The following is a 17,449-nucleotide window of genomic DNA, read 5'->3' on the forward strand; positions in this document are numbered from 1 at the left end:
GATTCTAGATTCTTATGAAAGTCCAGTGCAGGAATGCTTGTTCGCTTGCTCATGATCTGAAGTGCTGCTAAATCACTGTAATTTGCCCACTTGTGATCCTTTGAGTGTCCCTGCTTAATCCCTTCACTGCTCAACCAAAGGTGAACCTTATTAGTGGCTAGACAAATGGGAGGGTTTTCCCCAGCATCCCACCCCTCCTCGAAACTCACATTCATAAATATCCCCCCCCCCACAGTTCATCCATTGGTAGTCCGATCCCATTTCCTGTCACAACATCTCTCCGTTGCTGTCTGTTTCCTACTGCCCCCTGTGTAGGCTCTCAAAGAAAACAAACCAGGCCTACTTCTTGTGGCAGAGTTCAAGCCACAACAGCCAAATGCTGGCCGTATCAGAGCAAAGGTGACCAAACACAAACTCGGCCCATAACCTTCCACTCATTATACACTTCCTGTGCATGCTGGAGTCCCGGGTATTTCCAGGTCACATGACACCAAAATGTAGAGAGCTTGAGACTTACCAAAGGTCCCTGAACTCATTTTCAGCGGTCTTAACTCTGAGTGTGGCTCTTACTGTTTGATGCGGTGCCTGTCAGAGAATTTGATATTCTAGACATTGCATCGTCTCTCCCTGTCTGTCTTTGTGTCATTCTCCTGCTTGCATTGCCCCAAGGGAGGAGCCATCCCCACAGTCCTGTGCCAGCTGCTCAGTGGTCCAGCCTGCGTGCCGCTCTGCTGTGTGAGGCGTTGTGCACTAGAGCCTCAGGGCTCTGTCGCCACGCTGCCTGGACCCCTGCATGAGGGGCTTGCTGACAGAGGGTCTGGAGGGACTGGACAGTACCAGCTCACCAGGGAGAGTCCTGTGACAGCGGACTGAGGGGGGCAGACTTTGTCTCTGAACATGCATGTGTGACAGACAGGTAATTTATGCAAAGATAATAATGGCTGCTGTATCCGTAACTAAGAGCGCACACATGCTTCTCTATGACATGTTCAGTTTCTTTAGTGTATTCAACAGCAGCTTTAAAGCCAAGTCTGCACACATTGAAAATGTTAGATTTTGAGGCTCACCTGTAGCTGGACTGCCACTTACTGTCATAGAAACTGACAGCTTAAACACCTCAGCCAGCTACAGTTGCACTCAGAGTATGTGAAGGTGTATTTGTCTCAGTTTGCAACAACTTCACCACCATCATCTTCAACTCTTTTCCAGTCAAAGGATCAAATAAAAGTAACTGAGAGATCCAACTTTGAAGCCATGTAGCTATGATATTATGATCTTAGCGCTGATTGCTCGGGTTCAGGATGGCGCGTATGAACACACTTTGAGATATTTGACTGGACTTCAATAATTTCTTGGCAAAAAGATCTGTGACTTCACAATAAAAATGTGAAACTGAGTTGTGCTTTCCAAAGCGTGTGGGTTCAGACACTACGTGCACCATTTCCAGCTTTGGACCAAACCTCAAAAAACTCATCCTAAAATAATATGAGAGGAAAAAGGTAAAGACAGCATACAAGTGTACACAGAGTGAATTATGAGTTTTAATTAAGTACAGTAAAAGGCAAATCTAATACTGGATGCATGAGAAACGGTTTCCTAAAATGACATTGTTGTCTCACACATAAAACTCTCAAGCGTGTATATGACGACCTAACGGGGCGAGTTGGCGGTAGAATTTGAGTATGCATCTGGGAAAGGGAAGGAATTCGACCTCTGACACAGTCCAAAAAATGTTGCTGCATTTATTCTTTGGCTGATAGTTTAATGTTCTTTTCCCAAAGACTTGTAGTTTCTATTTTCTTTTCGGTTGAAGAATGAGGAGGCCAATATTCCCCATCATTAGTAGGACAAGGAGTAACTTTATGTGACCTGCTGTGAAATCAGGTAGGCAGCAAAGCCCTGCAGGAAGCACAGAGGGAAGTAGTCTGCATCATCATGGGTTTTTAAAGAAAATATGACAGGCAGGCACACGCAGGTGGAAAGACTAACATCAAAACAGATGGTCACACTGTCTGTCTAATACACCACAATGGCAGGGAGCAGGTATTTACATACAGCAACAGATATTTGAATAGTTTATTGTCAAACTTTCCAGACAGCGTCGAGCCATAAAAAACAATAAAAATGACAGAGTTTAACAGCTCACAAGCACCGCAGAAGCGAGATATCCAAATGTGACATAAGATTTATACCAGCATTAAGAACTGCTCACTAATAACTGCAATAATGCACATTGACCTGAGGAAATTTGTAACTGAGATGAAACTAAACCAATTTTCTGTATATTGATCAGAAAGGAAACCCTGCACGCACTCAATGAAAACAAACCTGTGGTACATGCACACAACTAGAACCAAGACTACAAACAGATCAATACAACCCACAACCTAAGATTAAGAATAATGGATCGTTCTCGGAGCTAAGCTCAAATAAAGTCATTTCTCGAGACTCATATACTATAGTTTTAATAAATAAAAGAATAAAATAAACTCTAAATGCATCCTTCTGAAAAACAAAAAAATCTGGGTTTAAGCTGCTGCTGATGAAAGTGTGCACAAGTATGTAACAGTCCTTGTGAGCTCATTTTCAGTGTGGGGGAGGGAACAGGCATATTGACAACATTGGAAAATTCCTATTGATTATTCGTCTTTTCTCTGAGCACCGGCTTGTTAAAAAAGGGCCCTCTTGGAAACACGATCAATTAGTGAGATAGTGCTTACCATTGATCACCCCAGTGCCCCTCACAAGACTCCTGCCTTACAATGGATCCCTCTACACACTCTATATGACCAACTATTGATCTCAGCTTCTTAGCCAAATATAAAAGCACACACCCAGAGCTGCCCCCCCAACAAATCCCATTCAACCCACACAGCCTAATACTAATACTGACATCTGCTTGTCTCCATTGTAAACCCCACAGCTCGCTCATAAAGACTGAGGCCCAGAACCAATATAGTTTCTCTGAGGTCAGAGATCAGTTTTGCAATAATACCACCATTAACAGATCTGCCTGGGTTGAGATTGAGAATGAGCTAAATTTCAAACAGTGAAAGCAATCATCCAAAAATAAAGAAATAAAAATAAAAGAAATACCAGTATTTGAATTTTGACCTGAAAGCACTCAATAATTTTCTGTTTTGCTTAATAAATGACCTTAAAAATGACCTGTCAAAATAATCAACCACCAGTTTCTGAAAAAAGATTCATTCTCGCATGTTTATTAAAACAAGCGAAATGAAAGAAAAGAAATGTAATGTAATAAATACATTGATTGCATGAGCTTGAAGAATTACATTTATAGTAATGAGCCCAGAGGCATTGATCCACCTTCCTATTGAACAATCCACTCATCTAACCAATCAGAAAACAAGTCAGGCCATCAGTCAAGGATAAGTGACATCCTGCAAACAGAGATGTCACATTAGGACTGCGAGTATAACAGTTCACCTATGCAGCTGCAAAACTAGCAGACACAGCAGGCACTGGGGCGTTAGATAATTCGCCCCCAAAAGCAACTCGAGTCATCTCTTTGTCAACTCCTGCCCTTGCCCTCTTCATCCCTCCACCCTCTGTCCTTTCACCCCTCCCAGTGGATCAGCTGTGATCTCCTCTCTCTCCCCTTTCACTCAGATCAGGATTAGAAAGAAGGGAAGGTGGAGGGAGCTGCAGCAGTAGCAGCAGTAGCAGCAGCAGCAGGAGAAGGGGGAGAGAAAACTGAAACAATATGGAAAGGAGATTAGAAAAGAGGGGGTTTGGGCCGTTTGGGGAATTGCAAACTCCCTTGTGCTTGGGTAGGTGTCCTAATGACACTGCCTAATTATGGCAAAATTAGACAGGCTAAAGGGAGGGTGGAGGGGGGTGTTGGTGAAGGAGATGGTAATGTGACGGAGAAAAGAAAGAGGAGCACGGGAATTAAGCAATAGGGAGTTAAAATAGTAAGCATGTGAGAGCAAAAGGGCGAGAGGGGTGTGCAGAAGCACAGATACAAACTGGGGCAGGTGGAAAGGGAGCAATGCACTGAGGGTGCGAGGAGAAGGAGAAAAGAAGGAAGGAAAAGGGTAGAAAGCAGTGGTGGTGGAAGGGAGTGGGCCCCAGCACGCTGCATGTTAATTGGAGAACAGGTGTTAGGGCTGGGAGCAGGAGGCTGATTACTGGAGCCACAGAAACTGACTGTCTCCTCCACACACACACACAGAAGTGCACACACATACACAAATGCGCATAGGCTTCAGACACACACACACACACATGAATAATTTAAGACCCAAGCAAGGACTAGGGGAAAAGGTCAGTGTAGGGGTCAAAGAGACACACAGACAATCGTACATAGATCCATATACATACATAAATAAACATCCCCACAAGCATGAAAATATACATTCGTTTGCGTGCATGCAAACGATGCATATGTGTTATAAACTTCCTCCTAGTTGAGCATACATACATTGAGCATATGGAGAAAAGTAAGGACACCTCTGATTGGGCAAAGCAGTATTCCACCAGCTTAGCAGAAATTAACTGGCTTCTAATAGGTGGGTCCCTGAGGAGGGGATTTTGTAGGCTAGTCGAGAGGGAGAAGCCCCCATCAGGACAGGATATGGCCAGTGTGATTAGAGAGTACAGTAGGTCAATGATTTAATTTAAATCAATCCTCAGAGCTGCACATCAGCCTGCACACACACACACACAGAAAGCCACAAAGAAATATAGACTGTTTTTGTGTTGTTTTTCCTCACCAGAAAATCACCAATCTACTTAAAAAGCAAATTTCAAAGCAGTTTAGCCATGTTAGGAGGAAGTATAAAAAGGGTGCGGAGGGAGCGATTGTGAGAATAATGTTCTAGAGTAAATGGGAAAAGCAGCTGCTCCAAGGTATTCTGGGAAAATTCATACAACAACAACAACCCGATTTTTCCGTTATATGAAAACTATCTTCATCTGAGATCCTCTGAGACACACTGTCAACAGCCAGCCGGCTTGAACTGAGGAGGGGAAAGAAAAGGGTCCTTGATATATGTGAAGTGAGTGCTTTCTAGACAGACAATTGCAGGGAAGGAGAGAAGGAAGGAGAGGGCAACGGAGGGAGTGAGGGAGAGAGAGGTGATGAAGGTTGCCCCATGACATCACACAGTAGGTATTTCACATACGGTCTGCTTATGAGTATCAATCACGCTGGTTAATGCCAGGCAGACAGTGTGGGACCTCCAAAAGCCCTTTAGACGTGAAGACTCTCACACACGCTGATTACAGGGGTGGTCATCTCCCTTTAAGCCTGATAACTGGCCCTCGGGGTGAACATTAAGTACATATGTGAGCCCGTCTGGTGGTGTGAATGATCCACATGCTTCTGATAAAAGTAAATCTGTGCTTTTGTCAGGTCTCAGGTGCAAATGAGTGACCAAAGTGAAACAGATCCCAGCAAGCTGGAAGATAGATCAGCCGATAAACAGAAAGCCGCAGACAGAAAGACACATGGGAGACAGACACGGGCGCTTTTCACTGGATGTTACCGCCTGTTTGCAGTGATGTGGTGTAAATTGCCCCGGAGAAACAATGAACATACTTCCCATGGAGAAGAAGAACAAGATTGACATGTGATGCATACACGCACAGTTAGGTATTATGTCTTAAATGAACAGAGAGCATGTGTAAGCTTCTTCTACAGTTGGTGCAGAGGGGACTGTTGTGAGAGTTTAGATAGTATAGATAGGTGATGGTTTGAGGTGATGGACACTGTGTGGGACATGCTTGGATTTTATTACCTGTCAATGATGACTGGATCGGACGGCGTCTCATTTCGATTGCCACAACTTTTCTTCTCACAGCAGCGACTGAGTGGGCGGTTAAAGAAACAGGAAAGTGGAAAAAGTTAGCGTAGTGGGAAAAAAAAAAAAACCCATCAACAACAACAAATTAAACAGGAGGAGCCACCATTTTTCTCTGACCCATCCACATCCATAGACCCCGGCTGCTCTGCCCCACAGTGGGCCGTGATCCAGGAACACACAAAAGCAGCATGGGAGGGGTGGGGAAGAATGGACAAAAGAATAAAAGAGGAAGAAAAGGTACAACAACACACCCTACAAACAGTGAGGGACCATTGAAAAAGTGAAAAGCCAGCTAGGCAATCTGTCACATTGATTTTGAAATCAAACTCAACCCCCACGCAGCTTTACTGCGCACGCACACCGTCCCATAACATCCTACCATTCGTCAGCGGTCTTGTCCGAGGAGCCTGCTGGCCGACCAGTCCCCCTCAACAACCCCTCCCAAAGCCCCCAACTCCCCTTCACTGCATAACAAAAGTGCCCCCACCCCTAACCATCTGCCACCCCTACACCTCGCCTTACCCCTCTCGTGTCCCAGCTTGGCCCTGCCCTGCCCCCCCTCCGCCCCCCTGTCAGACGGCCTCACTCCCCAGCTGTGACGCTTGCCCTCTGCCTCTTCGGCTCTGTTATTAGCCAGCTGTGAGTCACATTCGGGCATCTGCTGGCTACACAATGGCAAAGCTCACTCTGCTTCAGCCCTCCTCCTGATATTCCAGTCCCCCTAGCCTTCTTCCTGTGGCCCTCACATCCTATAGGTCAAGGCCCACTTCCAGACACTCTTAAAGTTCTTCTACATCCACAAAAAAAAACAGCTACCTAAGCCACGACCAGCCTTCTTAAACTCGCTCTGCTTCCGAAGTTGCTCTTTGGCACTGGCTGCACCACCGCACTTGTCATCCAGTGCCGATGAAGTTCATGCATGTCTAAACATAATTTTTATTTCCATGAGCCAAAAGCAGATTGATCCCCTAAAGTGTTTGCTGCTGTCAGTTGATTTCTGACTGCAAAAACCACAGGCCCGAGAGAGTGGAGCGCTCCAAGACGGAACGGGAGCTTAACCAGGGACATGCTGCCTCACAGCAGACAGCAGCGGTGGGTTACAACTGTAACAAGGATGATGATGGACAACCTAGACTTACAGTTCAATAACAGGGTAATTTTTTAAAAAGTACAGCCCCAAGCATCACCACAAAACCCATTTAAAGCTGACTGAGACAAAACAAAGTGAAAGAGTGTAATGGATACAAGTACTTGACATTTGTAGGTGCAGGTTAGTGTGTGTGTGTGTGTGTGTGTGTGTGTGTGTGTGTGTGTGTGTGTGTGTGTGTGTGTGTGTGTGTGTGTGTGTGTGTGTGTGTGTGTGACACTCACCTGCACATAACCTCGTGTGTGAGCAGAACTCGACACATTTCTGGATTCTTGTTTTGTCCCTCATACGATATGGGCTGAGAGGAAGAAGCAAGGGGCAAAGGGTCAGACTGAGTTTCATGTAAAAGTAAATTAACTGCTGTTTCTTAAAACTCTAAGAGGAATCCCATTCAAGGGAAAACTTTAGGAAAGTTTAACAACCTGTTTAGTGACGGAGTCGATAAGTCGTGCATAAAGATCCTGCTCAGTGCGAACCCCTGCAGGAAAAAAAAAAGAAGATGTCACTTTTTATAAAGTGTTTCAAGCATGAGAACAATTCTGTTACACTGAAATAATTGTCATTCTTTAGTTGGATGTAAGCTGCGGGTAGAGGCTACTGAAGCTTGAAAGGGACATTTCTATTGTGCTGGAAACCTCCAAAGAAGAGATGCTCATTTTAAATTAATTGCAAAACATAACCGATCTGTCACATTAAGCACTTAAACTCTCTTACCTCTCCTAACCACTCAGCGATAAATCTCTGTGGATTCTCAAAATAAGATGGAAAGATTTATGATAGAATTTTTTTTCCACAGTATCTGGATAGGCTCTAAGAAAAAAAAGCATTGAACTCTGTCCAGCCAACATGGAGGAACAAGATTGGCATGCAGTTCAAATTTCCTCTCTGATGGTTTCTGAGGGGATTGAGTTATTTGATGTTTGATGATTATTACTCATATTCGACTCTAAGGCCACAATTTATAACCAGAATCTCACGGCTTGTCAAGCTGTTCCTTTTATGGTTGTTCCTGTGTGAAGCTATGACTGGCAGGAGACATTCTGCTGCGTTCGAACGGGAGCTGATCGGCTTATTAAAGAGTTTAAATGAAGAAACAAACGGGTTGTTTCTTTTTTAAAACATTTCTTCTTACTTGCATGTAATCAGGTGTGTCTCTTTAAAACTTTGCCTCAGGAGAAGGAGACAACACGCACTGAACTACTCCCTCAGAGGAGACCACGCTGCCTGTGAATTTTTTCATGGAGAGTTTGGAAAGTATTGCCTTTAAAATGTGCTCCTTTCATCAAAGTCTCGATTGAGATGCCTTTGATAACGCTTGGGGGAAGGGGATGAGAGGAAGTGCTTTTAGTGTACTTGTATGTATGCGTGTGTATCAGCGGGTTGCTCTGGAACGCGTCTTTTATCTTCTCTCCCATGGGTGCCACTGCGACAGACTTGGGGCAGCAGTGGCTCATGGGAACCAAATTTCTGTGTATCCCCCCTGATCTGCTGTGGAAGCACCATGGGGGAAGTGGAAAGAGGAATCGAGGAGCTGAGGAGGTGTTGGGATGGGGAGGCAGCGTGCACCTCATTTCCCTATACATGGGTCCATAAGTAACAGCTTGAAAAGCTGAACAGTAAATTGTATAAATCTAGTGATAAGAGCTAGAGGGGAAATTAATGGGTAAGTCAAGAGCAGAGCTGTGTCAGGTTTGTCCAATTTTTGCTCATCTTTGAACCTACTCACCATTGCTGTAGAGAAGCTGCAGCTTGTAGTGAGTACCGTTGTTGGTCTTTTCTCCCGTCTGCTCCTTGCAAAAAGAGAGGCAGGCGTACAGACAAACGCAGAGAATACAGTTAGGCTCGCTGGGGTACAGATAAGCACAGCTGGGCATCAGTAAACAGGGTTAAGCACAGTGAGTCTTGCCTAATCCTGCAGCTCGCCCTTCCCATGGAGCAGCATCGAGATCAGAGAGTTGTAGGCTCAAAGCTCATTTGGGACCCTGTGTTGTGCTCATAAGCTGAGCACTTAACCTTGAGTCGGATATTCTTTGTAGAGGTTGAACTGTCATCTCTGATACAAATGCCTAAAAAACCCCTCGGATCAAATGCAGTGGTCCTCGCTGCAGTGAGGTAGCAGGCATGGCTATATGCACTTGTGTGTGTGAGGGCAAAGTGTGTTCCAGCGAGTGGAAAGTACTGCGTGTGAGACTGAGCAGCAGTCGACCTTGACAGAAAAACTTCCTTTCTGCTATCCCTCCTTACACCCCCCTGCCCTACACTCTCCGCTAGCCTCTCACTTCTTCCTTCTTCCCCCCCCCTCTCTTCTGTGTTCTCCCTCTTCCTTTCTCTTTCTCTACCTCCACTGGTCTTTCTAAGTGGTCTCAGAGGAATGCTCTCTGGTCCAATAACCCAGGAGGCTGGCATCTCAGAGATGAGCGCGAGAAAGGAGGCGAGAGAACAAGAAGGTTGGGGGAGTGGAGAAACTGGGAAATGGAGACAGTTGCAAGGAGAGGAGAGGAAACGGGGTGGAAATTAAGATGCATGAAGATAAGATGAAAAAGCCCCAAACTTAATATGAGAACACACCTGGAGATAGATGGATGCCCAGCTTCATAACTTTTGTAAATATACACAGAGGGACGTTTACTTCACCATAGCATCACTCTACCTCTGCGCAATTACAAAGCAAAAACAGATGCCAGGGTAACCATGCAGAAAATGAACTTCTCCACTGCCGTCATATTAGTCTATGGTCTGTGTGGCACAAAGGGGAGCATGCCAACAGCTTCGGCCCCGGCATCAGGATTGCTGCCTGCCTCACTTCGAAGCTCCAAAAACCCAAAAGTATGCTAGAACTTTAGTTGTTAGGATAGACTCCCCTTGTCTTTTCCACAGAGTGCAGTGGTTGCCAGAAGTTCAGGAGATTTGTGCCCCCTCACCACAAGGCAAAAACATCCATTAACACTGGGCATAAGGCTTTACTCCAGGCATATCTCAAACTCTTTCTGTCTTTCTCTCCATGCTGCACCCTTCTTTATTTTGGTGTTGTCCAACTTGAGGAATCCCCCCACCCCATACAGCAGTATTTAGAGTATGGGAGAGAGGCATGAAGGAAAAGGAGACTTTGATGATTAGTTCACTGTATAACTTAACAGGAGCGAGCATAATTTGCATTTTAAAAAAGTAGTGATGTCCTCCTAATGAGGCAAGCTGCTAATTAGTCATTAGATATTCTTTTTCAATCCCACATCATCAGCTCATTGGGGGTAAAGCTTGTGTAAACATGTAGCCGTCAGCTGTTCGATATGCTTGGCTTTACCAAGGATGGGGGAAATTAAGCTAAGCACCTGGTTACGGCTGAAATACTGTATATTACAAATACATGTGGATAATCTCTAATGTCGTGCGATTTTGATTAAACACGTTAAATATTAAAACTCGATGTAGAATTGACATCTCTAAGCTTTCGGGAACAGTCACACACCTTTTCGTGCTCCACAAAGTCCACAAACGCAGTCCTCTCCACTTCCACAGGTTGGCCGTGTCTGTCGTAGAGCGCCAGGACAAAGTGGAAGAAGTTGGACTTGCGGAGATTTGAGGGCGGCTGCTTCTCGAAATGAGCTCTCGACAGGGCCACTCCACTTAGGACACAACCGGAAGAGACAGTCAGCTCACGCTTATCACACTGAATATTATCATACTTTATTTAATTAAACACATTTATAGCATCAAATAGAAATACTTGTTTTCCTTTTATTAAATGACAATTAACAAGCTTTCTATTATTATTATTATTATTATTATTATTATTATTAACAACAACAACAACAACAACAACAACAATAATAATAATAATAATAATAATAATAATAATAATAATAATATGGACAAAGAAACACAGCAAGCATGCTAACAAACTAAACTAAAACACTTTTCTCTATTTGCAATAAATCTTGAAAGTTAAATTAAAATAGATTAAATGCAACAATAACTATCATTAAATTTACTATAGCTTGAATTAATTAAAACATTAAAATATTAAAAGCATATTTATCATCGTGCATTTTTTTTCTTCAAAGTCTTTCTTTGATCCATACATTAATTGTAGATTATTAGCATAAGCCAAACAAATAAAATAACTAAACTGATGGATAATTTTGCATACATTTGACCCTTCAAGGAGAACCAAATATGGACTAGAAAAAAATACAGAAAAAACGTCATTATAAGCCAAACTTACTCAAACTTTTTTTTTTCTTTTAACTTGAAAATTGAAAAGTGTCGACGTCTTGTTTAAGTGAAAATTGTGTCGATGGCGGAGCATCATAGTTAAAATATACATTAGGACACTGAGTGTTTAATTAACGCGGATTAAAGATTTGGACACGTGAAACGCTTGTTTGAATTCATCTTAATAAAAAAAAGAGACTGTTATGAATCTGCGGGCTGGTTCAGAGCAGGTTTGACTGTTTGTTAAATTTTTCTGTAATTTTACTTTTGTCTGAAAAAGACTTCAAATCACACTCGAGTGCACTTTAGATTTTGTCTTGACAACTTCAGTTTTTGTTTCTAGTTGAACAAAATAAGTGTCGATTAAAAAACAAACAGCCATCCGCTTAAAAAAATCACTAAAATACTTTAAAAAATGAATAAATAATCCTGATAACTGTTTTCTATTTGCTCTATTAAAATATGCGCGCTGCGCTGTTTAGCATGTTGCCAACTTTTCATCTTGAAAATGATTCTGCTTTCTTCATGACTGTTTCTTCAACATTGAAGTACAATACGGTTTGTGTGTTGTAAATATATTTATATATATATATATTAATTAATACATGTGTGCAGAAGCTGACTGAACATCTACGGTAAGTAGAAGAAAGGAACACTGGAAAATCTGTCATTTCTGTTTTTAAAAAAATCAGAGCTGTAAAGTTTGTGGCAGGTGACGATGAAGTTGCCTTTAAGCTGAAGCTAAAGCTGCTCTGGGAAAAATATGTATTTCGTTTTAGTCACAAACAGCTTTAACAGTGATCTCCGCTCCTGTGAACGAAAACTAATGACGTTATTAAATGCCTCTTGCCTTTATGTACAAATAAATAATTGTTAGCTGTTTTGCATTTGGGGCAAGTTTCATTATCATCTCAAGCAATATGAAAAATGTTTGTTGTTATTTTTTTCGTCACTTTTAAGGAAGTTTTTACGAGTTTGGGGGCAGTGAGTTTTATAGGGGACTGGTGTCATATTTTGCAACAAGTAGTTTTCAGCTCTTTTCTCAAAGGTTGCCTCTTCTAATGTTCGACCTTATAATAATAATAATAATAATAATAATAATAATAATAATAATAATAATAATAATAATAATAATAATAATAATAATAATGTCTCCATCATGAGCAGTCAAACAAGCATGGGCGTATCAGATGAGAGGATGGTGAGAACCTAAAGTCAGCAGATCAGCTGAGTTTGTTCTGTACCTTTGCGCTGCGACGTTCGCATCCACAACCCCAACATTGCGCACCCACGACCGGACTGGATCCATCTCCTCTCCAAGACCTCTTTCTTTTAATCCGCTCACTTCACGAATCAGATGTTCCTGGATTCCAAACATTTACACCCTGCTCCGATCGGCTGGTAACACTTTCTTGAAGCAGTTGAAAAAAACACTGAGCTAGGCAGCTAAAGCACTTTGGCACACAAGAAAAGGTCCACTTCAACGCGCTGCGCTCCTCCAAAGCGCCACAAACGAACTGAGCATTTACAGAGCTTTGTAGGGGGAAAGAAGTAACCGACGCTGTGTGATGTTTCAGGGGCGTCTCATTAAAAATCCGAAAGGACTTTCTTTTATGGTTCAAATGATGATAGTAAATATATCCTTCCACTGATGTGAAGCATTCTCCAAGCGCACATCTCCACCGTCAGTCCGAACGGGCTCTGTGCGTTCAGCTCCGCAGATATCCGGGAGCTAGTCTCGAAATATTCTTTAAAGTATGAGTGTGCAGAAAGTCTTCCTTTGTCACAGGGCCAAATCGAATCAAACCAGTTGATCCGAGGGCCAGGAAGCTTGTAGCGAACGACTGTGTTGAAGCATGAATGAGACCCTCAGCTGGGATGGGGCGTGGAGGCGGGGCCTCGATGCCATATGGGATTGTTGAAATGGGTGCTCTCATTGGTGCAAAGTGCATCCCTTGTTTGGTCTGCTGCCAGATTCAGCATCCAACCTGTGACTCCAGCAGCAAACTTTTTTAAACACAGAGAAGTTTCCCTAGATAAAAATCACATAAAACCACAATAAAACATTTATAATGAAGAACCGGTGTTAATTTAAGAATTTAGTGTGTATACTATATTTCACTTTTTTTTTCTTTGTGTGTGTGGCAGAAGTAGGAGTGTAGTCATCGAAATCTTTTATTAAAAGGTACGTGAAAGGTTACGTTAGGGGGGAAAAGAAAAAAACTTTGCTCACTTTAAGAATTTCTGGGCGCTTTTGTGTATTTAAAAAACAATTACTGGCGTTTGGTTTCAGATTGTCTTGTACATGCTGCGCAGCTATACTGCCCTTAAAAGCCCGTACAGCCAGTTCTGTTTGGTCTATTCATTCAAGTCAACATTTAACACAAGTGCGCTCTCGACAGGCACGCATTCAGCAGCTCGACCGTCTGCTCCTTTGAACGCGGTGATTCCGCTGAGGACGCATCGCATCAGTGTCAGCAGCAACAATGGCCGTCTGGTTGGTCCATCAATCTCCGCCAGCAGCCGACGACGCTGCACTCTGATTGGCGTTTGAAGCGCTGCCTGACAGTGCCCGAAATGAGTTCTCTTAATCAATACGACAGACTGTCTCTACAAATCCAACCTAGTCATGAGACCCGTTACAAATAATGCTGTTAACAAACATGATTACCATCCTCTGTAGTCCGCAGAAAAAATGGAATACATGAACTTACGAGTTTTGAGAGTCTGACAAAGTTTCCTTTGCTGCTCCATCTGATGATTTCGTTACTGGCTCATATTAAAGAAACCAAGCACAGTGCTGATGGGTTCATTTTACCATTCGTGCTTTCTGATCTGTTATTACTTTCATTAAAGTCAAATTTGGGTTGTATGTCCAATGCTTTTGGGTTACATTTGGGGGGGAATAAAATTAATTTCCGCTTCCATTCGTCTGGCTATGAAAGGGAAAGTTACCCCCCCAACGCGGGCTCTCTGCCCCTTACCGAGACTATTGTCTCTATGTGGAGTTTGTGCGCCTGGACAATGAATGTAAATCTCCCCCCTTGGATCGCGCCTCAGCTCACCATCTGCCAGCGCGGGACAAAGTCAGATGTTCCCCCAATTATGAAAGCAGTCTTGGGGAATCCTGCTGCCGAGTCTCCGCCCTGTCGCCGTCTCCCTCACACACTTTTCCTAAAATGACTGACAGCTCTACTTAACCCTAAAACCATGACAAAATCTATACATGATGACACAGAGGCGAAAGATAAAATTCCTGTAGATCTCAAGGAAACGACAAGGATGTGCTCTTTAAATGTTAAGATGTAGATTGTATGGAATTGACGTTTTGTTGTATGCTTGTGTGTGTGCGTGTAACGATCTATTTGTTTACTATTTAAATGACAAGTTTTTAATAGTTCCTCTGGTGTAAGTGCTACAGAATTTGTCATCGTGATGGGCCACGTGTAATGTTAAGCAGGGGAGGATCTCGAAATTTTTAAATGCAGGCAAAAAAAATGATAAGAGGATGACACAAAGCTCTTCTGTGAAAATCCTCTACATGTGCATGGAGTCAATAAAGAATCCTCAAAAATACTTTTAAAAAAGTATTGTATCATTGACTCTTTTAAGAAAACCGATTTTAACTATAATTGAGAAAAAAAAGTTCCTCCAAATAAATGGAAAATAACTTAAATTACTGTACAGGAGTATTGTCGATTATAATTTAATGTTCATGGTTTTAGGCTTTTGTGCACCTTGAGAATTGAACAGAAGAAAAAGACCATGCAGATCATTAACCGAAATCTTCCTGCTGTAACCTGTGTGTTTGGGAGTTCGTCTAGTATTGACTTGTCCGGCCTGCCCCGACTCTTCAGCCCCGCAGGTGTGAGAGGCTCGGCCGCGATTATCGCAACCCGCAAGACTTTCTAAATGTGTGGCTTTTGTAATTCGGTGAAGCAGGGAGCCGGAGCGAGAATGGGGGATTAGTCAGACCGCAAACGTCTTTCTAATCAATTTAACCCACTGAGACGGTCAGGCCGTGCGTTTTAGGGAGGAGCTGGGGAGAGGTGTGGAGAGGGGGGGTTGGTGACTGCTAAACCAAACAATGGGGTATCGTGTGCCGTTCGTCCTCCCCAGAATTCCCCTGCTCCCATGGGACAACCAAATCCACTCTGCACGGATGGCACCGTGTCCTGGGAGGGCAGGAGGGGCGTGGCTTGTGCGTAAGGGGGAGTCGCAGACGCTGCAGCTGGTTTCTGTCCCTCCTCTCCACTGTGCAGAAAACAACAGAGCTAATGCGACCCTCCACGTCCCTAATCGATCGCTATATGTTTGTTTATTTATTTAGGAAAGGACGCAGATCCCCGGGAGAAGTGTCGGCATCTGCAATTGAGGCCACTTTTCTTTCCTTAAGCACATCACCCAGCTAAAGTTTCCCCAAACATTCGGATTAAGTTCTGTTTAATGTTTGTAGGGGAGACCGGGGATAGTTGTAACGTGGGTCAGTTGTAACACTTCCAATTTCTCCAATCAGGGCTAAGTTTCAAATGATGTGACTCATCCTGTGCATGCCCAATTCAGTTCTGCTATCACATGTGAAAAATCAGCACATTTTGTCAAACACAGACAATTTAACATGAAAAAAAGTGATTTGTATGCCAAAAAGTAAGTTTTTCTACTTTATTTCAATGTTTAATAGCATTATCTGCTTTGCAGTTAAACTCATCAAACTTAAATTATGTTATTTGTATGTCTATGGGGATGTATTCTGTGTAGGTCTTTAGTGCTAATGTTTTAGCCGTTGGCTGTAATGTTAGCTAGTTCATGGCTATAGGAGTCTGGGTCAGTTGTAACAGCAACAGTCTGGGTTAGTTGTAACAATAATGCAGATGTTGCAACTTACCACACTATTACTTTAACTTATATTAAACAAGTTGGGGCAACGACATCAGCAGAGAGAGGTTCACTGGTCACATTTGTATATGCGGTTAATGCCATTGGCAACACAATTCCTCCACTGTTTGTGTTCCCACACATACATTATGCAGACCACTGTGTCAGAGATGGACCAGTAGGAAGTACTGGTAGTGGAAATAAATCAGGATGGGTACAAGAAACAGATTTCCTCATCTTTCTGAAGCACTTTGCAAACCACACCAAGGTAAGCCATGATAAAAAGTAATGGAATTGCGATGCTGGTGAACAACTACATTTTTTCAGCTTCATTGTTATGTTCAAAATTGGTGCAAGAGCTGTAGGTTATAATGCCCACTGAGCCAATGAGGCCAAACTCAAGGAAGACCAACCAAAATTAATGAAATATTCAGTTGCAGAAAATTCCATAATTTGTCTTTTTGGGGGGTTGGAATATGTTCAAAAGCTAGATTTCTGCATTCTGTCACACACACACATAATTACATAAATGGCTCTAAGTGCATTCATGTGTTGAATAAACAAAGATTACACGTTAATGTTTTGTTAGTACCCTTATTTCATTGTGTTACATTTTACCCCAGGATATGTTACAACTAACCCAGACTATGGGGTTAATTGTAACATTTCACTCTTCGTGTTTGAGACCATACCATGCAATGGGTAATTGTGCTGCAGAGAAAATAGCTGCACTATTTAATAGCAGAGACATGTAAATACTTTGCATTACATTTTGAATCCACTACCTTAAACGAGCTCCAATTTACAGACAGAAATGTCAAAAATGTTACAACTATCCCCGGTCTCCCCTATATAGAATAAAATATTGCAAGCCAAATGGAAAACAGGGATTGGTCCATAGCTAGTTTCAATAACACAGAGAGAAGACCGTCTGTTTGTGCGCGAAGATCTGAATAAATCCCCCACATGACTGTTATAGGCTGTTTGATCAAAATGGGTTTTCACTGCAAATTGGCTTCATGATATCAGTGCAGTTAACATCTGCCCAACACATTACTGCAAAATTTTCATCTCAACTGCAGATGTTTGGACACATCTGCAGTTGAGATGAAAATTGAGATGAAAATTTTTAATAGTGTAAAATGCACGGGTGTTGCATTAACGCTATTTTACTTTCGCTCATTAAAGTGTAAAATGTGCATCCTTTGAAAGTAAAAAACAAAAACAAACAAAAAAACAAAACAAAACAAAACAAAAGAACTATTCCAAACCTTTGCGATAAGTAAATGTAAAACAAATGATTAAAGAATGCTTTTAAACTCTCAGTCTCAAAGTGGTGAAGTGCTTTATGTAAATTAAGTCGATAACGTACCTCCTATTTAAA

General features: G+C 42.5%; 1 protein-coding gene across 4 annotated transcripts in view; it reads right to left on the minus strand.

Moving 5' to 3' along the window:
• Window positions 1-13,049, minus strand: part of ebf2 (EBF transcription factor 2) — a 28,521-nt gene extending 15,472 nt beyond the window's left edge. For 2 of the 4 annotated variants that reach the window (XM_080894200.1, XM_080894198.1), the window contains exons 1-6: window positions 12,435-13,048; window positions 10,445-10,601; window positions 8,705-8,762; window positions 7,401-7,456; window positions 7,203-7,276; window positions 5,766-5,834 (exon numbers count right to left, since the gene is read on the minus strand). In XM_080894200.1, coding sequence (XP_080750326.1) covers window positions 5,766-5,834; window positions 7,203-7,276; window positions 7,401-7,456; window positions 8,705-8,762; window positions 10,445-10,601; window positions 12,435-12,568 — 548 coding nt within the window. In that variant the 5' untranslated portion in view covers window positions 12,569-13,048. Of the gene's footprint in view, window positions 1-5,765; window positions 5,835-7,202; window positions 7,277-7,400; window positions 7,457-8,704; window positions 8,769-10,444; window positions 10,602-12,434 lie in introns of all 4 variants that reach the window. The other 2 variants (XM_080894197.1, XM_080894199.1) reach the window with 2 other exon arrangements.
• Window positions 13,050-17,449: the final 4,400 nt, after the last annotated feature.

This window comes from Rhamphochromis sp. 'chilingali', assembly GCF_963969265.1.
Source record: "Rhamphochromis sp. 'chilingali' genome assembly, chromosome: 10".
Lineage (NCBI taxonomy): Eukaryota > Metazoa > Chordata > Actinopteri > Cichliformes > Cichlidae > Rhamphochromis > Rhamphochromis sp. 'chilingali'.